At 35.3% G+C, this 25,959-nt stretch overlaps 1 protein-coding gene across 1 annotated transcript in view; it reads left to right on the top strand.

The window, feature by feature from the left end:
• The window catches only part of LOC138698967 (NACHT and WD repeat domain-containing protein 2), a 487,839-nt gene that overhangs the window by 78,237 nt on the left and 383,643 nt on the right, over positions 1-25,959 (top strand). Inside the window, exon 5 of the mRNA XM_069825158.1 lies at positions 3,806-3,950. Within this exon, the coding sequence (XP_069681259.1) occupies positions 3,806-3,950 (145 nt within the window). The remainder of the gene's footprint in view (positions 1-3,805; positions 3,951-25,959) is intronic.

The following is a 25,959-nucleotide window of genomic DNA, read 5'->3' as shown; positions in this document are numbered from 1 at the left end:
TATTATAAACGTTAATCTAATGAATGCATTTATACACACATATACAATGTAAATGCATATATATTAAAAACTAACAATAAAAATGAAATTAAAAAATATATGTAATAATAGACAAACTTTTACAAAGGTTTAGAGTCCTTAGGCTAAGTCATTTGTCGAGTAATTATTACAATATTTTTATTAATAGCTTTCCCATATGTGTAAGAAATGCACTCGCACAAAACAATTTTTGTTAAAAGTATGGCTTTGGATTATTTCATTCTCACCCCTTCAGTTAATTTTAACTATTTTATCTACGTGTTTGCAATATTGTTTAATTTAATGTGCATTCAATTTTATTCATGTTATGATTGAATGAAAAAGCACTGTTGCAGTTATTGACTAATTACATATATTAATATAATTATTAAATGCATCTGTTAAGTAACCAATTGCAGTATCTTTTGCAAACTCTTGAATGTTTACGTTGTCAATAATATTTCTGTACTATATGCTATAATAGGTTAAAAGAATTTGCAACAGTTTTGGGATCCTCTACTTTATAATAATTGGTTTTAATGAAAAAATATTTTCTTTCTTAGGATATCTACAAGTTTAAATTTAACAATATTTCGAATAGGTTTAATTGTATTATCTGAATTTTGTACCTTTCTATTCAAATATATTCTATTTCCCTCTTTCATAATTTTTTTTATAAATTACACTGTACTTCTTATAGTATTTAAGAACATGAGGATCATTACATTGAAACTCATTACATATAAATTCTTCTCTTTAATATATGAGATTTTGAAGTCCCTGCGTTATCTACATGTTTTTACTTTTGAATTTTTTCACAACATTGAGTGGAGAACATCCACTGAAGTGATTATGAAATTAAGTGAAAAATTCAATACATTTACTCTTAATATCAGTAGTACCAGTATCATATATGTTTTTCCAAGATTCATTTTGTAGACATAAATGTAAATAATCACTAGATACAGCATTTACGATCCTTTCTTAGTTTTTAAATTAATATTTTGAAATTGTTCAGTAACATTGGAAACACTTAGGATTTGTTTATCATGTTCAGACAAACCATTGATTATAGGTTCTGTCGAATAGGAATTCAGTCTAATTCTGTGTACAAAACATTTATCAATGGCTGTGCTACTTCAGCTTGTATGCTGTGGGAAAATGACTCTGCGACTACGGTTTTCAGTTTCAAGGAGTGAATTTAATTTATATTTACGGAAAAGTTCTGAAAGATAATCTATGTATATGTCACTACAGATCACAAATTCCATATGAGATTTTTAAAGTCTTTTCTTTACAAATTCAATGTTGGCTATAAATATTAATAAATAATGTAAGAAATATGGATGATTTTAGTTAGAAGTCTGATTTACATTATAAAAAGAAAGAAGTTACATTCCTCCGCAAGATTCGAACTTTCGATGATGGTTTTGTCGTCCAACGCACAGCCAGGGACCTATTCAATGCTTATGTTAATAACCTACAATTTAGCTGTAGCAATGTGGTGTCATAACTTGGAGTTTATTTACTAAATGCAATTAGATTTAATTTGATTAGTTTCGTAACAACTGGACTTCCTGTTATATCCTGTTATTTATATATTTAATTTAGGGTTGATTTATTAACTCTTACTATGCAAGATGCCTGTTATTTCAATAATTCTATATCACGTTAAATAGTCATTGTCTACACTAAAGTATTATCGTCATCCCTCATTTCTCATCGTAATGGCGAACCGACGTGACATGAGACAGCGAGTTATAGCTCTAGTTGAGGCTGGATATGGGGCTAGATCTGCTGGCCGTTTGTTCGATGTTCCTGGAAGTACAGCCGCGAGGTGGGTCCATCGTTACCAAAATTTAGGGGAAGTCGAAAATCGCCCTATTCCTGGGCGTTCGCGGATTTCTTCATTGGAAGAGGATGCTCTCTTATTCGAGACAGTTCGACAGGACCCCTTTCTGACTGCTAACGAAATAAGAGCAGCATCTAACTTTCCCGGCTCTTCACAGACTGTGATCAGCAGGTTGAGGAACCGCGGTATTAGGAGCCGGAGGGCTGCGCAAATGGAAATTTTGGGGGAAGCACAAGCTGTCGACCATCTTGCCTTCACTACCAATCGAGTGGATTTCGATTGGAGAAATGTAATTTTCTCCGACGAAACAACCATCTCGAGTGATTACGAAGGTCCTGTCCGTGTCTATCGTGAGGATGGTCTCCGACATGACCAGCGTTATGTCCACCGACGTGAAAGATCGGGGCGCTTTAGCATATCGTGTTAGGGGTGGATGTCTTACGATGGACCTGGCGTTATAGAACGCATCGATGGCCGGTTTAATGCGGGAACTTATGAGCACATTCTGGAAAATATATTCCTTCCCTCCGCCCGAGAACGTTTTCCCGAAGGAACATTGCTGTTCCAGCAGGATAACCATCCCGTGCACTATGCTGCAAGCATTCAAAGATGGTTTCAAAGGAGACCCGAGATAGAAATCATTAATTGGCCTCCGAAGTCACCTGATTTGAATGTCATCGAAAATTTATGGGCGGAATTGAAAAAGAGAAGGATAGCCACCTATGCCCACCGACGCCCTCGAAATCGAGACGAATTGTGGGATCAAGTTGTTGACACCTGGGAAGATCTCGCCGGGGATCACAACTTATTCCACAATCTCGTGACATCCATGCCGGATCGACTTAGAGCTGTAATAGAAGCTGATGGCATGTGGACAAGATTTTAAGTTAACAGGTCTCTTTTTGTTTCTTATGATTTTTGTTTGAGGAAGAATACTTTTAACTTCCAAGTAAGATTTATTTTTTTTGACGAGGTTCAGCCCACTTGTAAGACCCAGAAATTGGGCATAAATTATTCCATATTTTTCGACAATTTAGACAGACGAGGTACTCTGAACAAATTAATTACACCTCAATAAAAAAAAGTTTTATCCGGGATCGAACACGAGTCGTTTCAGTTATACAGTGGAACCGGCACGCTACTATCTGAGCTAACGAGACAAGACAGTGACAGCAGCAGTCCAGAATGTAGATCCCTTAGCAGGCATTTGCCATTCGGTACAGTGAAGCAATGATATTTTGTGACTCGAGCTATGTTGTGAAATCCTGGCCTTAAATGGCTAACTTCTTCGTGATCCTTATTCTGGTCCTTGTCCTTGTTGTGGTCCTTGTAACAATTCTTGTACTATTTGTCATGTTATGTATCGTTACGTCGATATCGAGTGAACCGCGCTGTAGAACTTTAACTTCCGACGACCAAGAATCGTCTCATCATTTTTCAGGATAACTGTACATGGTGTATCCCTCAACTTATTCAGGATTTCCGAATGGTGCTCTTCATTTATTTGTAAATAGGATTTCAGGGAAGATGCATAGCTATGACCAGTGATTTTTATTAATTCTTGTTCTTGAATGCCAATGTGAGTCATATTTGAAAGTGCTGTGCATCGACTGGAGTGGTTTGTAATTTTCTGATTCTTGACGTCCGGACCAGTGCAGTTTGAAATGTTGGCAAACAAAGAAACAAATGCTAGGATATTGATAAAAATAAGCAAATGCTAGGGACGCGATAAAATTAAAGAAATGCTAGGGACGCGATAAAATTGTGCGATAAGCAGCCATGATTGGTTGAAAGACGTCATTTCGTACAGTTTTATTGGTTAAAAGTAGTGTGACGTAGTAAAAGTGTAATAGTCAAAGAAAACACTTCCACTTTCAGTGGCGATATCTCCATGAGAGAGAGTTAAGATGCAAAATGTATTTCTATTTGTTACAGCGAATCCCCAAACTACAGCAGCACGACCAGGCCGTGTGGTGGGACACGCTGGGGAAAATGCAGAAACTACTGCGCAAGGCTGCGCTTGCTCTTTTCAACAACGGCAAGATTGATAAAGACACCATGCACAACTATTTCATGTCCGGTACCTCTCCCATTCTATTATTCATGTTAATTTCAGCATTTATGTAAGATGAAGCAACAAAAATGACTATTATAAACTTATAGCCCTACATTCGGAAACGTAATGTATTAATTTAACACATATTTTGGAATAAAATTCGTTCCGAGAATAAAGAAAATCAAGTGTAGACAATATAATGATACACAAATTTCAGCATGTTTTCTACTTTTTGTTACTTCTTAAATTCAGTAGAGATTACCTAACTCACGATTTCATCTTCATTCTTATGTCCATTAGTAATGTGTTCACACATTTTTATGCTAGGAGATTCAAAAGTCCGTAAAACATTTAAGGGGTGACAGAAGAGGACACAACGTGTATCTTTTATCACATATGCACATCCTGGATTCTTTTTAAAGCGGAACGTGGAAGTCTGTTGCCAAGGGTATCTTGTAACTGGCGTAGAAATATCCTATATTGGACACACCATTTCCGAACGCAAGGAAGTTTGTTTCATCCCGAGCTCCTGATGCTATGTCCAACATTGTTGCAAAAACAGTTGAAGAGCTTTTTTCCAAAACGCAAGCCCACAAAAAAAAAGACTTTCTGCTGTATTCCTAGTATTCTCTGCAATCGTCAGAGATCTGCTGTATGTTTTCCCTTGAAACTCACTTCTATGAAGTAAATATCGAGGCAGAAATATGACGATTTCATGCAAAACAAGTTAAGTTCATAGCTCGATTTCCATCGAAATATGTTAAATACTTCCCGCATTTGTGCAGGAAACAGAAATCTTTTGCATCTTGACATTTGTTCAGGAAACAGAAGTTCTTCGTGCATGAGCATATTTATTCAGGAAACAGCTGAGTATGAAGATGGTCGCAGCCAGTCAAGATATGGAGAACGACAGAAGTTGTCATTGTGACAAATCGGGGGGTTATTAGTAGGACTCGGAATTTGATTACCTACAAATCACAGAAAAATTACCTATAAAATGACCTGACATTTCTGAAAATATGACATAAAAATTAAAAACAAAATAATATTATAGTTCCGTCTGTGAAAACTAGGCTACATTTTCACCAAACTCAGTCACTATTGCAAAAAAACTTACTCTGCTTTGTTTCTCTTTCAGGATTTTTACGTCTTCACTTGTGTGATACAATATGCTGACTACGGAAACTGCGACTGTAGTTTTTATTCTGTTGCGTTGAATGGGGGAAGCATGTAACACAAGTGATCAGAAGTCAAAGAAGATGCAAAAGGAAATTCTTGTAAGACAAAATCGAATTGCGTAAGCAATCTGCTGCAGTAAATTCTCGAATATAGACTACGAGTACACCTTAAAAAAAAGTCCGTTCATAAGCAGAAAAGGGCAAAACTACAACAAAAAGTAGAACATTTTCTAAGAAATGACCAATAGACAATAAAAGATCAAAAAATTCAAAATAAAAGTAGGCCTATATCAGTTCGTGTTGAAGAGAAACGAGTTGTACTGCATCCTGGATTGTCTGTGATGTCTCAGAAAAAAGATGATATTTCATCAACTTTCGAGCTCTCGTTACAAGTGAAATAGACACTGGCGATTCGAATTGAAGGGTCCAGAGCCACAGTAGGCCAAGCGCCATTTATTAAAAACGGAGAAAGCAAGGTTTAAAGTTAATTGAATACCATAATTTAATGAAAATTGACATGTCATTTATTTTTAATGTGCATACATTATATTACTCACTGTATGTTTAATTAAATTATGGTAATCACTTAATTTTAGCCCTTGTTTTCTCCGTTTTTAATTTATGGTGTTTGGCCCACTATGGCTCTGAACCCTTCAATTATCAGCCAGAAGATATGCAGAAGACAGCAAGCGAGTGGGTGGTGAGTCAAAGTAACATGTTTACATGGTTCCGCGTACTGCTGGATGTTTCGCCACATTATTTTCACATGTTCGCCGTTGATCCTAAGGCGGTAGGTAGCAACTTATTGCATGTATGTCGAGGTGTATGATCAGAATTTTGTATAAATGAAAGGTATAAATTTACAAACACAAACATGTTTTGTTCTTTTCTGAGATTTTGGTCAATAAAAAGCATCACGCAGAATTTAGATTAATTTATTCCTTTAGAAATGGTCCTACTTAAAACGTAGATGTAATGTACAACAATGAGAAACCATTAGGAAATATCCAGCATAAATCGAAACAGCATCCACAGTTTTTTGTCCTTCCTGCCAAAATACTGAAAATGGACTTAACTCGTTTTGGGAGGAAGCTCTTCTATTATATATATATATATATATATATATATATATATATCTCGATTAATTGAGTTTTGATAGAGCTGAAAAAATATTTTAATATACTGTAATACACAATTATTGTTAAATTTAACTTGTGTTCGGTATTGTATATCTGTATATATTGTATCGTTATGTTACAAAACAACTATTTTATTTACTTACTAACATATTTATTATGAGGCTTATAATTTGTGTCAATTTCTCCGGGAATTTTTTTTAGACAAACATAAATAATTAAAAGTATGAAGACTCACTTAGTTAATACTGCTTCATCCATGATTTTAAACATGTGAGCCCATTCATATGCTCCGAATTAAGTGTCGTTCTACGTTTGGTAACAAGTTTCCTGTATCACTAAACACGAAAAAAACTTTTTTTTCTGTCAAGCACTTCTCCATGGTCGTCAATTTAAATCCCAATATTTCACCGAGTTTACCTCTCAAATTCTCATATGACATAAATGACATAATGGAATGTTTGTGAAGGAGTGTATGATTTCAACTTCAGAGATATTGTGTCCTTTCCTGGTGATGTTATATGAGTCAATTAGTCTCTTTCCGCAAACAATCTGTCGCAGCGTGTAGGAACTTTGTGAACAATTTATGACGCCCTTTTCTGTAAATGTTGAGCAGGCTCCAGTCAAATTCCAAAGAGAATTGATAAGGCTTCAGTGTCACACAATTTTGAAAGACAGATATTACAATATTCCAGACGGCCTCGTTGCGTTTTATAAGAACATGGAACAAAAATAATTTCTGTTTATCCATGCATTGACATGCAAGTTAATTGTTATGTTTGCGAACACATTTTCTCAGTCATGAACCTGAATAAGAGTAAAACTAGGTCATGTTTGTTCGACACTGCGTTGGAAGCAGTGTTACGCATTCACACTGCTCAAACAATATTTCCTGATACAGGTGAAAGGGAAAGAAATCAAAGAAATGTCATTAATTGTCTTCCTAACTACAGAAAAAAGGACAATTTTATTTTATTGTATTATTTTGTAATGGCCAATTGTTGTAATTCTTGAATTCTTCCTACGTGTCATAAAATGTGCCATCCATGCAAGTACCTCACTGGCTCACTCTACCCATTGCACGCTTGCAACCCTCACAGTGATCGGTATTCCGTCTCTTTCCCACTCACTTGCTGTTAGCCCTTGGGGCTAGGGCAGCTCCTCCGAACCCAGAGTAGCCACGTGGCATCATGAGGGCTGCCCACTTGGAATGGTCTGCCTTAACCGACTGAGCCACGCCGGTGGCTCACACAGTCTAAACATGGCTATTTTATAAGGGATGAGGGAAACGAATTCCAGAAATGTATGTATTTCATATGCTAGGAAGATGAGCTGATACAAGGTGGAAGTTTTCTTGGAAAACCATACAACTTAATAAGGGTTTCGCATTGTGTTTCAACTTTCAATAGAGGTAGACTAGGTCACTGTCCTCATATCTCCATCTCTTTCTGAAGTGTTTGTGCAAAGATTTTCCCTACGTTACCTACTCTGCAGTTATAAAATAATAGTACTATTGTGCTTTTAAGTAAGCAGTTTCCGAGAGAGGAATATTGTCGGAATTTTTAATATTAGTTTGTATTAACAAAATAATAGTTAATATCAACTACAACCGATTAATTTTAATCGACTCGTTTATTCGATTAAACATTTTTGACCAATTAATCTTACAACAGAAATTGATCGATTAATCGATTAAATCCCAAAACACTAATATATATATATATATATATATATATATATATATATATATATATATGCAGAGTGGAAGTGAAATAACGTTGCAAATTAAAAGAGACGATAGGGTACGTTTAAATGAATAGAAACCTTTATTACGTTTTGTAATTAAATGCACGGTTAATTAGAAAATTAAGTTTGAAGTTTCTGCAGTTAGGCAACATCGTCGCTAACACACTCTACTCGTGATACAGATGTAAGAGGTCAACGAACTCGGTGTGTCTCGGTAGGTGAGCTGCTGTCTGCATCGATGCTGCCACTTGTCGCAGGTGCAGTGGCTTGAAATTAGAGGTTTCTGAAATGAAATTTACACGAAAACCGTTCACTCTATTGAAACACGCCAGAGAGATAAATTAATTTTTATTAGATTTCCTATCGATATGGACAAAATCATATCCTATTCGCAATAGTTATCGAATAAGAGGTTGTTAAATATTTGGGAAAAACACGTTTTTCTGAAAAAAGTATGAATTTTCCACCAATATGGTGTTATAGTTTTTTGTTAGGGTCTACACACAACATGAGCTATTCGCTCTTAAAATCTGCAGGACTATTTCACTTCCACCTTGCATAGCCACCGGCGTAGCTCAATTTGCTTGGTTCTTCCCTGCCGATTCAGAGTTGCGCCCGAGTTCGATTCCCGCTTGAGCTGATTACGTAGTTGGGTTTTCTCCGATGTTTTTTCCCAGCCGTAAGGCAAATGTCAGATAATCTGTGGCGAATTCTCGGCCTCATCTCACCAAATATCTCTCTATCATCAAACTCGTCGACGCTAAATAACCTCGTAGTTAATACATCATTGTTAAATAACCAAGTAAAAAAAACAAACGAATTATACTACTAGCTTCAGGAAAGACTGCTAATTTCAAAGGTATATTTATTTTACCTATAAGCTATTTTAAATAATTATGAATTATTAAAACCTGAACAAGCAAATTTGAATCCGAAATATCGTATATTGAAATTTTCAGTAATCGAGAACTTTTGTTTATTGGGCCAATGAAATTTTTGTCTGCGGGAAAAATTTAGAACATCGTCAGAATTAATATTTTTTTCTGAAACATTTTTTTCATGAGTATTTTAGTTATGCCGGAAAGTGGCCATATAAATGTCATTCGGGTCGCTCGCGCAGCAGCACGGGACGGTATATGCCAGAATAAATAGTACTGAAATTATCGCTCGTCTGGTGTTCACGTCTCCCATTCATAGACATTTCGCAGCACGCGCTACGAGCGTACTAAGCTAGCCCCGGCTATCCACTGGTTACTTGTGCAGAATTCAAATCATATCCTATCGCTAACACTGGTTTATGAATACGAAAAACGCTGATCATCCACCGAAAACCCGCGCTAAAAATATCTATGAATACGGCCCTAAGTATTTATTTATTGTATACAATAGTTTGATATACAGAGTGATTCACGAGGATTTACCGTCCCTTACGGAACTTATTTTCGAAGACATTCTGAACAAAATATATCAAATAAACATTTGTCCTAATCTCAATATTTTCAGAATTACACTAATTTGAAGTTGTTTGTAAAATACCATTATTCTTGAGTTTTAAGGGTAATAGTAATATGCGTTACAAGAGCGGTATGTTGACGTTTTCATGTTCGAGGAAAAGATTGAAAAAGCGAAACGTAGTTGAGCTTTTTTAATTTCCGAGAACATGAAAACAAACATAACGCTCGTGTATCGTACATTATTTTGTGCGAATATCGTTTATTACATACCTGAAAGAGGAATTTCTAATTAGTTGCAATGAAATCTCCATCTTGGTTTCTGTTCAATGACGGCAACTTTGGAAAATAAATATATGTATCTTCAACATTGTTGCTTTAAAATGTTTTCTGTGTTTACTATACTCCAGCAGGCCGTGATATACGTCTGTCTTTTTTTTTCCCCAGTCTATGATGAGTCTGGAATCTTGTTGATTTTTTCACGGCTTCCTTAATGTAGAGTTTACTTAATTTTTGCAAATATTTAAAAATAATAATTAACAGTGCAATTTAGGTGAAATTGCAATGGTAAGTTTCCAATTTATAATTATTACTATGTTAAACGTCTCTAAAAATAATATGTTAAAAGCCTAAGCGGTAAGAAGAGGGAAATTGTTATGTGTGTTACGTTGGGAATACTGAATGTGGTATTTCACACTTACCGCGTATTGGTTTTGTGCGGAAAGCAAGCAAATACGCACGATCTCGCACAAAAGAATATTACAGATAAAGAATGAACTATACAGGAGTATCATTTCTTTAATTAGCTAGTATTCTGAAGCTAAAAATGCGTTGTGAATTCCATAGTTCCTTCGTAAAGATTTTTTTTTGTTTTTTTTTTTTCCGATTTTTAACTGTAAAATTGCATTTTCTTACGGATTTATCACAACAATTGTTACAAATCACGCCACTCTTGTAAATTCTTTAAGACTGTACATTAGGATGCATAATTAAACTGTAAAGAATCAAGTTCCTAAAGTCGAATGATTTGTAATAATTTTTATGATAAGTACGTAAGAATTGAATAATTTTTAGTTAAAAATTGAAAAATAAAATCTCTACAAAGCAATTAACAACAATTTTTTAGCTTGAGAACACTAGCCATTAAAGAAATGACACTTCTAAATAGTTCATTATCTATTTTTACTATTTTTTACCCGTAAAACTAAAGAAAAAAGGTATTTTACTAACAACTTCAAATTAATATAATTTTGTAAATATTGCGATTAGGACAAATGTTTATATGACATTTTTTGCTCAAAATGACTTCGAAAATAAGCTCCGTAAGTGATGGTAAATTCTCGTCAATCATCCTATATTGTGAATTCAGTGTTGTGTTATTTCTTCAATTTTTGTTCTAAGAACAGATGAGAGACCGCCTCTGTGGTGTAACGCAGAGGCCCGCGTTCGATTCCTGTTCGGGTTGAATTTCCTCCTTGAGGTTTTTCAGGGTTTTCCCTCAACAGTAAGGCAAATGCCAGGAAATTCGGGCCACAACATCCCTGAATATCACCGGCCTCATTCATTACCGAAATCATATTCATAACAAATCAGTAATACATTACAGTCGCCATCTAGTTCACAACAATAGAACCAGTCTCAACAATAGTACACAGGCCTTCGGATTTCAACCAAAGATTAACTCGCAATATGACCAAATATGTTACGGGTGTAACTAACAGCGAGGAAAAAAAACAGAGGACAAAGTGTTTATTTTTTAGCATTATTTCCAGTCAGAGTGGAGCATCAGAATTGGCCGAAATTGAGCCACGTTAAAGAGCAATAGCAGGAGCGATTCAACAATGCGGCACCAAATAACACAACAATGTCAGATATCGTCGAGAAGTTCCATCGTACGGGATCAGTTTTATGTCGCCTTGCATGTTAAAATGACTTATCTTGATTATTAGAGTATGTTTGTAATTTCAGTACTCGTATAACTGGAAATAATGCTCGACAATAAACACCTTCTCCTCTGTTGTGAGAATTATAATTGTAGAAATAAACATAAGACTGAATTTACAATTTGTCAAACTATTGTATACAAAAATAAATACTTCGTTGCTAGAGAAACGTGGACAGCAGACGAGCGGTAATTTCAGTACTGTTTGTTTTAGCGCATACTGTACTTTAGGATTCATTCCATTATTCATCTGTTTCAGTTTTATTTTATTAATATTTTTCATTTGTTCATGATTTACAATATAACTTTCTACAGTTCTGAACATATTTCGATGTGCATAATCGGTGTTTCCAAGGTTTTTGTGTGTTATGCTAATAGCCTATTCACATATTGCTTTTCAGAGTTCTCCTTTCCACAATTTTATTACAACAAAAACTTATGACCGTATTTTGATTTTTTCCAACCTTTTCTTCAATTCTATATATTGGATTGTGTAATATAAATATACTATATAAAGTTACGATTAGCCTACATAAAAGTAAATGTATCAGGAATCAGTTTCTAGCTTAAAGGTAATCTACGATTTCTTAGTCACTGTCTTAATCATCTCGCTATCTGTAGAGTCGTCATTCAGATTGATGATGAAGATGATGATGATGATGATGATGATGATGATGCGAGAAAGCGAATAACTTTGTTCGGGTGGACCGACGCGGTGTGCGGGGGCAGGCTGTACTTCTACAAGATCGCGGTCATCCCACAGTGGGCGAAAACGCAAATCTAGCGGGACGAAATTAATAATTTCTCTCATGAGATTTTTATGGAACTTTGTACGTATAGGTAGAGTATATATTTGTGTACAAACTTTGGTTACGTTTGTACAAGAGGAACTAACCCTTTACAGAAGGTGCATTTATACAAAAATTAATAGTAGCTGTCGTATCCAACAGATTTTTATGAAACTTTGTACAGAAGTTAGAGGTAGCATATATTTTTGTGTGAAAACTCTAGTTACGTGTGTACGATAGGAACTACCCCTTTACTAGGAATATTTAGTCAAAATAACTTCTCTCGTATCCAACAGATTTTTGTTGAACTTCGTGCAAAAATTACAGAGAGCATATATTTTTGTTTACAAACTCTGCTTACGTGTGTACAATAGGAACTATTTCCTTACTAGGGGCGTATTTAGTCAAAATAACTTCTCTCCTTTCCAACAGATTTTTATTGAACTTTGTGAAGAAATTACAGAGAGGATATATTTTTGTTTACAAACTCTGGTTACTTTTGTATAAGAGGAACTACCCATTTACTGGGGATGCATTTATAAGAAATTAATAACTTCCCTCATATTCATCGTGTCCAACAGATTTTTATGAAACTTTGAACAGATTAGCTTGTCTTCTAGCTAACATAATATTTTTATAAAATTGCTCATACCATCTATTTTCGTGTACAAATTTTCGATTATGTTTGTGTAAAATCAATAACTTCCTTATGAGGGGTATATTTAGATAGCAAGAATGACTTCTACCCAACAAATTTTTATGAAATTTTGGACAGGAGTTAAAGGTAGCATATTTTTTTTTCTCAAAGACGACTTCCGAAACACAATTATTCTTTCAAAGTTTCTCTGACAAGGAATTTCATCAGTATGCGCTTAATATTGACACTACCTTCATGAAGAGATTTAAACGGTCTTCATACTTTTGAAGAATAGTCTCATTGCCAGTATGATAAAGTGATTTGTATATTGTTGTGACACTAGTAGGAAATTGTGCTTCACAATTTAACCAAATGTTGTGTTTCAGTAAAAACGTGTGCTAGTTCCTATTCAACTGTTTTCAGAACTTCCGAAAAAGATATTTAGTTTTTTTTTTGTATTTTTGGTAACTTTAATACTAGCAACACTGCAGTTTTGTAATGTAATTTTCTCTCTGTACATAATCTAATCACATAGTTAATTTAAAATGTCACTTTTTGTTCCCGCAGTACTTCAAATAATTCCATACGAGTGTAACAGGTAAATCACTTTTCCCTCCGCACGACATTAATCTCCCCTGAAAGAAATTAATATCTCGATATTATATGAATAAATTACAAGCAGGAATCATTAAATAATGAAAAAGAATTTACGTCTACAGATCTATGGAATTTAGTACAATTATTATTATTATTATTATTATTATTATTATTATTATTATTATTATTATTATTATTATTATTATTGTATATTCACTTTAATTATACTCACTAGCAAGGCCTCCAACTGTTAATAGTCTTGTAAAGAGTGGGATATATCTTACACGGTGTTTTCGAATTGGCTCCCAGAGTATAAATTCCGAATTTCCGAGTTGACTCCTGGTTTACATTCGAATTGGCTCCGAAACTGCTATTCTGCATCGACCCCAACTGCATAAACATTTTCCTTCCCAGTTTAACAGATATAGGACTGTTTACATTACGTAAGTCTGGTTAAAACGTCATTACAATAGTGCAGTACTTCAGTCATTAGCTTAGTCTTCTTTAAATTTTCAGTAAAAACTTAAACTCACTTTTTTTAAAACTGCATATGTGTAATATCACGCCCTCTTTATTCTTCCATAACACTTTTAAGAAATTTCTCTTTTTCAGGTTTGTTTCTGTACTGCTTCTTACTATTCAGTTTGATGTACGTGTTATTTTGGATAGAAATTAAAACATTAACAAAGTTAAAAATATTGGGATGAGCAGAATAAAATTGAGAATTCAACTTCGAATGAAAGGACTCATAGTAATTACTTGTACGAGAGATAGAATTCGAAAATTCAGCCCAAATTTCAGGCGGAAATGTTGAGGAAGGAAATACGAAAATCTCTAACACATAATCGTAAAAAAATATCGAGCTGTGGATTTACTGATTTGATCGCCATTAAATCTTCAATGAAACAGCTTTCTACCTCGTCGGAAGACAGAAAGGATAGACCAAAGAACAGTTTCAAAAAATATCCGATCTCAGACTACTTTCAAAATTCAGGTGACAAGCCACAAGATTGTATTCTCCTCCACCACGATTGGCTTAAGTGGAACCTACAATCCTTTTTCGCTGCTGTATGTCATACTGAATTTACTGCTGTATGAATAGATTCCTCAAAATCTGCATAAACTTCACTGGGGATCAAAAACGTTCTTCAGGAATTCGAATAATTTCCTATAGGTGTCTAACTTCTATCCGATAGGAGAGAAAATATTAAAGAAACTTAAATATTATTATTTATAACTAGGCTTGAAATGTTGGGAACTGATTACACAAATCGACTGCAGCATGGTACTGTACATAGGCCGGGGACGCGATCTAATACGAGGACATTGACTTGGTTCTGCGTTCGATTAGGCGAATAACAAGGTATACATAAACAAATCTGGACAGCTCTAAGGTAAATATACCCTACATAGCATTACAGAGATATATTTTTACGTACCTTTCGTTATGTGCAGAAGAATTATCATATAATTATTCGTGGGTTTGAGTTTCCTCCTATCTTTTCTTGTGCTACAATGTCTCTGTATATAATATCGCTTGTCACTTTGTATGTTTGTATTACATAATTTACATGTAATGTTCCCGTCATTCACTTCAAAACACTCACCAAATTCCGCTCCAAAATATGCGCCTGAGAACCTTTAACCTTCGGCATTATTCAGCAGGTACACTGTTTACGCATGCTAAGGTAGTGACTTGCGAACGGAGTATTCAGCAAGTACACTGTTTATGCATGCTAGAAAACTGACTGGGACCGGATAATCAACTTGAAAACACCTAACACATCCTATCGGTCCCCAACATTACATGCCTATTAATAACATGTATGCAGAAAAGATGGCAGTACCTTAAAGTGCCGTCAATGTACACTCTTTCTGCATTACGTAAAACAGTCGAATTAATTTCACAAGTGAAAGTCACAATATCGTTTTGTCATTCAAATACAAGTAATTCTCCCGCTTAATCGTTGCAACTTCGTAGGCCTAAGTGTCTAAAGCTAAGCGTAACTCCTACAGTGTTTTGGCACGTATTTCATTTTACAGGCATGCAAGTTTTCCCGGATTCTATTCACGTCATGAATTGTTAAACTTTCGACTACATCTCTAGTGAGCTCAGTACGAATAATTTCAGACGAACGTTCGTGTTTTCTTTCCTCTATTTTCCTTTTTAAACTACTGCAGACCTCTTGTCATGTTAAATTACTCGTAGTTTCTTTGTCTTTTTTTGGTTGTAATCTAAAACATTATCAAGAATAACAACAGTGTTACATAACTTAATATCAGACTTACAAGACCTTCTAATGCACTTCTTCCATCAGTTAATTTCTTGTGGAAAGCTGAATTTGTATCCTTCAATCACGACGATCTTCCATGACGAGATTCACGTTCTTGTGTATAGTCCTTGGCCACGTCTGAAGTGAACTGGTTGAACTCGTTGCAATGAAACATAACGGCGTGTGGATGTTCAGCTGTAAAAAAAATGACCGCACTCGTGAACAACGAATATTTTATAAGTCCACTTTGGATCACGGTAATGGTACACGATGCTCACGCTTGTAGAAGCAGTTTCGGAACTATGGAGTCATTCGATATCTGCGTTTCGTAGGGCAGCAGTATAGTGTTTGGTTAGTAATTCGAAGGTTATGAGTTGGAGCCTTGTTCAAGTTATTTTATTTTGTTATCATTCTCTAGCGATATAAATAATATTCAACTTATCATTTTGTATTCTGCTATCGTTCTTTAGCGATATAAATAATATTGAAGTTATCATTTGTATTCTGCTTAAGTTCCTTAGCGATATAAATAATATTCAAGTTATCATTTATATTTTGTTATAGTTCTTCAGCGTTATAAATAATATTCAAGTTATCATTTATATTCTATTATCGTTCTTTAGCGATATAAATAATATTCAAGTTATCAATTATATTCTGTTATATTCTTTAGCAATATAAATAATATAAATTTAATGTTAGATTTGAAAAAATAGTTGCATAATACTAGTGTTAGTTTTCTTCTTATATTATTACATTATACTAATCTGTAACAGCGGTCGTCAACTTAATACACTCTCGGGCTAGCGTCTCTTAACCGCAGGTCTCTTACAGCACCAACATGCATTCGTGGCTGCTGACGGGTATGCTCTCTACCTCTTCCTGCTGCAAGACGGGGCAAATCATGTTGCTCTACTTATCCTTTACCCATTTCAGCGAATGTTGACGACCACTGCTGTAACAGAATAAAATGAAAAGGAACGACGATGACTTGAACCTAAGACGATGACATTTGAATTCTGACGTTCTTCCAATTGAGCCATGGGGACACAAGTAAAAGAACATAATAATATGCGGAAAAATTGGCCCAATCCCCCTCCAAGATGTCCTGATGATTTGTGGAAGCTCGTCCAAGACATGTCCACTCGACTGCAAAATGTGATAGAGATTGGAGGAAGATGGACTAAATATTGAATCGTGGCTTTTGGTTAGCGTTTTAAACTTTTAATTGTTTGAATTTTCTAAGGCAGACGCCATTATGCTTGTTTTGTTTATGCCACGAAAGATATTTTTGTTCAGCATAAAATTTTTCTTTCTTTCTTTCTTTCTTTCTTTCTTTCTTTCTTTCTTTCTTTCTTTCTTTCTTTCTATAATGTCATAATAAATAATAATAAAGTTATAGCATACCGTCATTTCCCATAACTATGGTCCTGGAACACCACCATGGTCCACGATACAACCATTCAAAGAACATTGTCGAAGTAACATAGACCGTTCATAGATAGCTGCAATGACTTGACTTCAAAATACAGTACAGCAAAAATATAGATAAACGAGTTACTACGTTTATTGACTACCTACAAAATTTGAATGGTTGTATCATGGACCATAGTTGTGTTCCAGCACCATAGTTATGGGAAATGACTGTAATGCATTCATGAACCTGAAGTTAATTAGGTCTACTAAAACAGTCATAAAAGAGACAGCAGTAATTATATCTTTTCTCTATCTTAAAAAAAAGCTCTGGACGGTGTTCGAACGCACGATCTCACGAATACCAGCCCGGAACGCTACTATTACGCTACAAGTGTAACACGTAGACTACTTTAATTATAACTGTATATAGCAGGCATCGTGGTCCAACAACATGTAACATCGCCTGTCTCCGAATTATAGCAGAGATACCCGAAGGGAACTTAGTATCTAGAGAGCGGGCACTTTTTCTTTTGACAGCTGTACAGTGCGTGGCACAACATCGCCATCTAACTGTGCCTTGGATAGAAACATTTTACAGCGCCATCGAATTGTAAGTGACCTTTGATAGAAACATTTTACACGTCTCGTTGTTTCTGTGTAAGGGAGCCTATTCAACGCGAATTGCTTTTCTTGGGAGCCAATGCGAAAACATTTTTGGGGGCCAATCCGAACATCATATGTTCTTCTCGAAGCCAATTCGAAAGTGTTATCTTACCGCATTTAGCACTCAAAATATTTTGAAGTTATAGGGTTATTATAAGTTATAAAAAAGATTTCGTCGGTACGTTCCAATCCACTCTTTTTAAAAGTCTATATCAATATTCATAATAAACACACAATTATTATTTTTTCTTCAATGACATCAGACATCAGCATGCACAGACGAGTTTCAGTTTTTCACCCATATTATGTTAAACAAAGCTTAAAAAATCAAAACTGACAGTAGAAATGTAACATTTAGCCCTTGAAATAATTGTCAAACACACCCTCTTCTTTCTTTCACATTGAATAACTGTCTCGCACTACATGCAAGGCCAGCTGTCTGCAGGTCCAACTTCACGATAACATGATGCTGATATACTGCTGTTTATTATAGTTTTGAGTAAGATTATGAATTTCAATATGTTTACAATACTATGTCATCAACAAAATTCACTTTCACAAGGGTGACCAAAGTTAATTTTGTACCGCTAGACTCGCTTTTCGGACCACTATGCATCGTTATGTTATATAGGCCTTACATCAGCACCCGTGACATCACAACAGATGTGCTATGCCTCGCACTCGGGTACGTTTATCCCTATACCGATATGATTGTTTCTTTTAAATAATATGACATGAATGAAGCAATAGAGCTCTAGATAAGTAACTAAAGTAACGAAACTTTAACAAATACTTTAATATATTTGCTTTAAATAAACATTTTCAAAACTAACTTTAATGCAACATAATTCGTACTTAAAATATAATAAAAACCGAAATGAATTAAGCCTACACACCTTGGTTTTTTGGCGGCCGTGGGACCATCATTGTGCCGTATATGTCATTATTTTGCGTTATTCTGAGTACGCAGTGCTGTTATTAGTTATTTTTGAACAATTATTGTTTCTCAAACTAGACCGTCCCCAAAATATGGCAGACCTTTATATTAATTCTATACCACTATAGTCTAGTATATTTGTCATACAAATCGATGCTCATTTCTTCGACTTTCATTTCGAAAATGTTTACCGGGTTCAAAATCTGCACGATATACAGCACGAATCCATTTTTCTCGGCTTTCTTTGTCACAAAGACAAGGAAATGTTGAAACGTACCTTTCCTTACTTCAACGGTAATTAGATGCACAACCTGCTACACTAAACATTCGCCCATTTTGTAAGTTACAGCCTGTATCACTAACAAAAATATAATAATGTTATAAAAGTTCAAATCATTAACATAATCTAAAAATACTTGCTGCCTTCGTAACAGCAAGCCACTACATCTGGAGCAACAATGCGACACCAATACGAACGTTGCAACACAAAAATATGTTTTATTAATGGTTTATATAAATTATTGTTATTTTAAAACATTGAGAAACCGCTTAATGCTTCCTTTTAAGTTACAATTACATTATCATAATACAAATTCCCATGTTTCTATGTTATCAAAAGCACGCCTCGTATAACGTCATACAGGCTGAACTCTAAACTTTCATGCAAGCGCGTCAGCAGCAAACTTACAACTTCCGATCTCCAGCATTGATACAATAATCTCTGGGATTTAAAGGTGATCTATTCTTCTTATAATTTAATGCTATATCTTTTAGGCCTACTATAGGAGCAAATGACTTATTGTGCCACCCATCAGCCCAGAAGACCGCTATGTGACAGTAGTTTTCCGATACTACTGGGTTTCGATTTCCTGAAATTCCTCAGGAAACAATAAATCGTTTCTGACATAACGATGCCTGCTTTGACTTAGATCTGGGCAAGACAACAAAATGTGAAGTGTGACTCAGCCTGCATACCACTTTTCCTAGTCGTTGGATTATCACTAAGGCCCAATCTGTGTAGGTGATTATTCAGATGACAATGTCCGGTGAAAAGTCCGCTTAACCGTCTTAAAATTCTCCCTTCTATAACCAGGAGTTGTTTAGTTGAGTCAGGTTTTGGTTCTAGAATAAGGAATTTAACCTGTCTCACGGCTGGTTTAGATTTCCAAGTTCCCAGTAATCCTTCCATCAGGTACTTCTTTATACACTTAGAAATGCCAACAATGCCGATTATAGCAATGAATGCAAGTTTCATGCTTGGCCAATAGGTCGCCTTGTTCTTTAGCGTATACTCCACTGTGTCCTGGAACTAAAGAGTGATCGCATCATTTTCTTATTAATTTTCTTGTTAATTTTACAGGTATGTTTTCGTCTCATTGCTATTGTTGTTGTTGTTATCATCATCATCATCATCATCGTCATCAACATCATTATGCAAATCTAGCTTTCAGGTAAAGCCCCTTGTGAAGCGGACGTGAATAATATCAAGGTCTGAAATTATTCAAGTCTGCTTCACAGTAAGCTTTACCTGAAAGCTAGATTTGCGTAATATATACGATACAGTATACATTAACAGAAAACCACAATTACAAGTCACACAGTTTATGTGCACTCGATGTGGTTTATGGGATCTTGCCAGCCCACTCGAGTTATGTGGATATAAATGGAAGAATTGAGACGGTGTCGGGTGAAATTCCTGGGTAGTACAGTCGGTAAGAGCGTTGGTTCGTTCAGCCAAAGATCCCGGGATCAATATCCTAGTACGGAACAATTTTTCCATTGAAATTATTCATCATTACCATTATTTGTCATTATTATTATTATTATTATTATTATTATTATTATTATTATTATTATTATTATTATTATTATTATGGATTCATTCATTCATAGTGTTCTGCAGATCTTTCACTCCAAACCCAACTTTCTCATATCTTTCCTATTTTCTGGCTTCCTCTTAGTCTCCGCATATGATCCATTTATCTAATGTTGTCTATCATCTGATATCTTCTTCTGCCCCGAACTCTTCTCTCGACTACCATTCCTTCCAGTACATTCTTCAGTAGGCAGTTTATTCTCAACCAGTGGCCAGCCAATTCCTTTTCCTCTTCGTGATAAGTTTCAGCATCATTCTTTCTTCACCCACTCTTTCCAATACAGCTTCATTTCTTATTCTGTTTGTCCATTTCACACGCTCCATTCGTTTCCATATCCACATTTCTAATGCTTCTATTCGCTTCTCTTCACTTCGTCGTAATGTGCATGTTTCTGCCCCACACAGTGCCACATTCCACACAAAACACTTCATTAGTCTCTTCCTCAGTTATTTTTCCAGAGGCCCGCACAAGATGCTTCTTTTTCTATTAAAAGCTTTCTTTGCAATTATGATCCTCCTTTTGACTTCCTGACAGCAGCTCATAGTACATCACAATTATTTGAAGCTGTCCACTTGTTCTACTGCCTCATTTAGAATTCTCAAGTTTACCGTCTTAATTTTTCTTATGACCATGGTCTGACTGGGAGAATCATCGTGCTAACCACGCGATATCTCCATTCTGGTTGGATAGTCGTCCACCTCTACTTCGGCATGTCAGCGTGAGGCCAGCGGCCGGCTGGTCGGTCTGGTTCCTTCAAAGGCTGTGGCGCCACCGATTATGGCCATGGTCTTCGTCTTGTTTACATTTGTCTTCATCCCATACTGCTCACAACTGTCATTTAGCTCCAGTAGCATTTCTTTGTTTCTTAGTATCATCCTCTCTTTCGCTAACAACGCCATATCATTAGCAAATCTTATGCACTTTATTCTTCTTTCTCATTCTATCATTCCTCCCATGTTCTGAAAACAGTTTTTCACTAAATCCTCCAAGTAGATGTTGAACAGTGCAGGTATAAAGGGCATTCTTAATGTACTCTTCTCCCTATTTCACTTTCTTCTGACATTTCTTCTCCTATCTTGACTTTGACTCGTTGTTTCATATAAAGATTACACTAGTCAACAGCATTTTTTGTGCCGACAAACAGAATGCTGATTATTACAAAGTCTGATGCGCTGATTACGAATATGTAATCAGATTTTTTCCATCACGTCAGGTTTCCGAGCACTGCAACAATGTTGTATTGTATGAATAGCCACAAATAGTGCTGGCGGGAAGTAACTAGGTATTATTAATTGGCTGTGGAATTTTTAATATTGATGCAACCATAATGAAAATTGTGTGTACATGTAAATCATTAAATAGAGTTTGAACTTTTGCGCGTCCGTAGTATAGATGGTGGCTGTGAGGGGCGGTTCGCGCAACAATAGCAAAGATGGTCGATCACCTGTTTGTTCGCGAACGAACTGCACGCTATGAAGTGTGGAATTCGGTTGTTATAGTTCAGAGATGGTGCCATACAGAGAAAGGAAGGAATGCCACAATCCGTCCAGAGACAATAAAGAATTGGAAGCACGGATTCGGGGCATTATCACCAATGCCCCACGCAACTTCCTCCAGAAGACTGTGGATTCCATTACCGGCCGCTTGAGGAAAGCTATGGAAGCTACAGGAGCCTACGTTTAATTTTGATGCATGCATACGTATTCCATTTAACAAGGTACACAAGAAATAAATTTCAATAATTTAGCTTTATAAATATAGAATTTATACACATTTTTCAATACCTAGTATACATGTACCAAGTCCCTCTTCACTTGACACATCTAAATCAATGGTTTGTTGATACTTTAAAGAAAATATGGACTTACAGGGTGCCTGGTAATGAAAACAGAGACAGTCAGTCTGTATTTTGTTTAGTTCGGGTGTAGAGGTTTTGTTAGTAGTGTGAACTGTTGTGTGTGAAATGAAATGAAGAAGCAGAGGCGTAGTTGTAAAAACTTTCCGAACCAATGATATGATGTGAACAAAAGAACCACGAAGATGACGTTATTTCTGCTTAACCAATGTTACTGGATTTTCTTAAAAAAAATAGGAAACTCATTCAGTTTCCTAATCTCCCATCAGCTATAAGACCAATACCTCATGGAGAAAATTTACCTGTTCCCATTCCACCTTCTACATGGCAAGAAGAATCGGAATCTGACATAAAGTCATCTGATGATGTGCAACCCTCTATATCAAGGGATGACATTCCAGATGAAGAGAGAGAAGAAAAGCCACATTTAAAACATAGGTGAAACTCAAGGATCTAGTACGTGATTTGTACTTAACTGAACAGCTGACTGAGCTTCTAGAATCTCGTCTTCAGGAATGGAAGGTGCTGGATAAAGATACTAATGTTTCAGTATTTAGAAACATAAATAAGGATTTATTACCATTTTTCATAGTTACAGATTCTGGAGTTTGTACATGCAGCGATGTAAATGGACTGATTAAAACTAGGCATTACACATAATGCTGAAGAGTGGCGCTTATTTATAGATGCTTCTAAAATTAGTCTGAAAGCCGTTTTGTTACACAATCGTAATAAACTTTCCTCTATATCTGTAGCATACAGTGCAGCAATGAAATAAACATACGAAAACATGCGTCGTATTCTTGAAGCCATTAAAATATGGGAACCATTGTTGGCATATTTGCGGGATCTTAAAGTCTTCTACATGGAATGCAGAGTGGATTCACTAAATATGCTTTTTTCTGTGCCTTTGGACCAGCCGAGATACTGAACATCACTATATAGTCAAAGAATGGCCAAGAAGAGAAGATTTCACTCCAGGGAAATATAATGTAAAATTAAAACCTTTAGTTGACCCACAAAAAATATATCTCCATCCTTTACACATTAAATTAGGGTTCATGAAGAACTTTATGAGAGGTACGGACACAACAAGCAAAGGTTTCAAATATCTACGAAGAATATTCCCTGGCTTGAGTGCTGCAAAATTAAAAGAAGGAATATTCATTGGACCTGAGGTTAAAAAAAAAATGCGTGATCGATTTTTTAAAGAAAAATTAACTCCAAACGAACGTGTAGCATGGGAGTCATTAAAAGTGTTATGAATGAGATCCTCGGCAACAAGAAGGAAGAAAATAATGGCAACTAGTTCAGAGTCTCTTTCAACATTATAAGAATTTTGGGTACAGGATGTCTGCATTCTCATTTAGATTTTTTCCTAAAAACTTGGGTGCAGTGAGTGACGAACAAGGGGAACGCTTTCACCAAGACATTTTACAGATGGAACAGCTTTATAAAGGGAGATGGGATCCATCTATAATGAGTGAGTACTACTCGTTCATACAAAGAGAGAATACTAAAACACAAACAAAAGAGTTTTTTAAAGCGACGCCTCCTTCCACTACGTAAATGTAAATAGCTATTTACATCATTATAACATGAAGGATAATTTATTTTTAGTACAAACACCACTATAATAGTGAAAGATTATGTTTATGCATTCTGAATTAGATATTAAAAATATGGAACTGCTGAATTAGTATCGAACTTTTCAGAAGTGTAATAAGGGTTATAACTGAAAATCTGAGGGTGCTGCTGAAAAGTGGGTTCCATTTTTGGATTCAGCATGGCAAATACGTGGATAGTAACAATGTTTCATTTCGGCACAATTTTCAAAGTTAACATTTGTTGACTAGTGTTATTAAATCGTCGCCTGAATGCAAGAATTAGGTAACTTGATTTTTCATATTTTGTGACATTGCCTATTTAATTATTTATTGCACTAAGGAATATGTCTCGTTTTCTTTTACCTATTTGTTATATTGGAAAATAGATGTCGCTGGTATCGTTCGATCAGTTACCTAGATCCTGGATTACATTTGTGCGATTTTTGCTATGCTATAAAAGAGGTAACTAAAAAACGTAAATTTCGAGTTACCTAGTTCTTGAATTCACGTGACGAAATAGCCTCCTCTCTCTCCAATTCATGACTATTTTTTTCCTTGATAATAATAATAATAATAATAATAATAATAATAATAATAATAATAATGGCTTTATTTAACCTGGCAGAGTCAAGGCCGGAAGGCCTTCTCTTACACTCAACCAGGATTAAAACTTGTTGAACTAGTTGAACATAAAACTGGATCAGAATTAAGTAATTACACACTGATACAATTTAGGTACATAATGAAATCAAAAGAGGTAGTCACATAAAAATTTACCTCATAAAATAAAAATAAACATAGTGGAATACATATTAATGTTGTTAGAATAAAATACGAATCACATAAAAGCAGAAGCCGATAATTCAATAAAAAATGTACACAGTAGAAATAAAAATAAACACATTAGTATACATATTAGTATTAGATTAGAATTAAGTAGGATATACATAATTAAACCAGAAACCGACAATTGAATAAAATGTACAAAAAATAGATTAATCATAAAAAACAACACAGTGGGATACATATTGGCGTTAAGTGATAAATAAACACGATTTACATGATTACACAATAAAAATTAGAAACAAAAAAAAAAAAACAAAAATAAAAATAAAAAATAAATACAGTGGAACACATTCCATTAAATATTTGCAACGCGTTAGGTCTGGCAACTCATCATAAGATATTTTTCTAATTTACATTTAAAGGAAATTAAAGTTCGGCATCCCTTAACTTCAGGCGGGAGAGAATTCCAGTGACGAAAAGTGGCAACAGTGAAAGATGAGGAATAAAGAGATGATGTGTGGAGTGGTATTTCTAGCGTGTTATCATATTGTGACCGAGTATTTAAGTTATGATACTGAGAAAGACAGATAAGTAAGAGGGAGTAGAGGTGTGCAAAATTCGGTATAAGAGAGAAAGGGAATGTAACTTTCTCCTCTCATTTAACCTGAGCCACAATAATTTATCGAAAGAAGACGAAATGTGATCGTAGTAGCGGACATTACAAATGAAACGAACACACGCATTATGAACACGTTGCAGTTTCTGGGATAAATCCACCCTGAGATCACTGAATAAAGCGTCGCAATAATCGAAATGAGGCATAATAAGAGTCTGTACAAGCGTCTGCTTTAATTTAGCTGGATAGTGATACAATCTTTTTAATGAGTGAAGAGTGGAAAATACTTTCTTGCACGGCACGTGTGTTTGATATGCTTGTCTCAGATAAGGTTAGATTCAAAATGAACTCCCAGGTTTTTACAGTTGAACTGAATGGAATGATCGCTTTATTCAGAGTCACAGGAGGATGTCCATCAGTTTGTTGCAATCCACTTTGTCAAACGCCTTTTCTAGGTCCACGAATACTATATACAGTACATTTATTTATTCTTCTCTAGGTATCTTTCGCTTATTGTCCGTAGCAGTC

The sequence above is a fragment of the Periplaneta americana genome, chromosome 1 (assembly GCF_040183065.1).
Source record: "Periplaneta americana isolate PAMFEO1 chromosome 1, P.americana_PAMFEO1_priV1, whole genome shotgun sequence".
Classification (NCBI taxonomy): domain Eukaryota; kingdom Metazoa; phylum Arthropoda; class Insecta; order Blattodea; family Blattidae; genus Periplaneta; species Periplaneta americana.
This window is presented reverse-complemented; position numbering and strand designations above follow the sequence as displayed.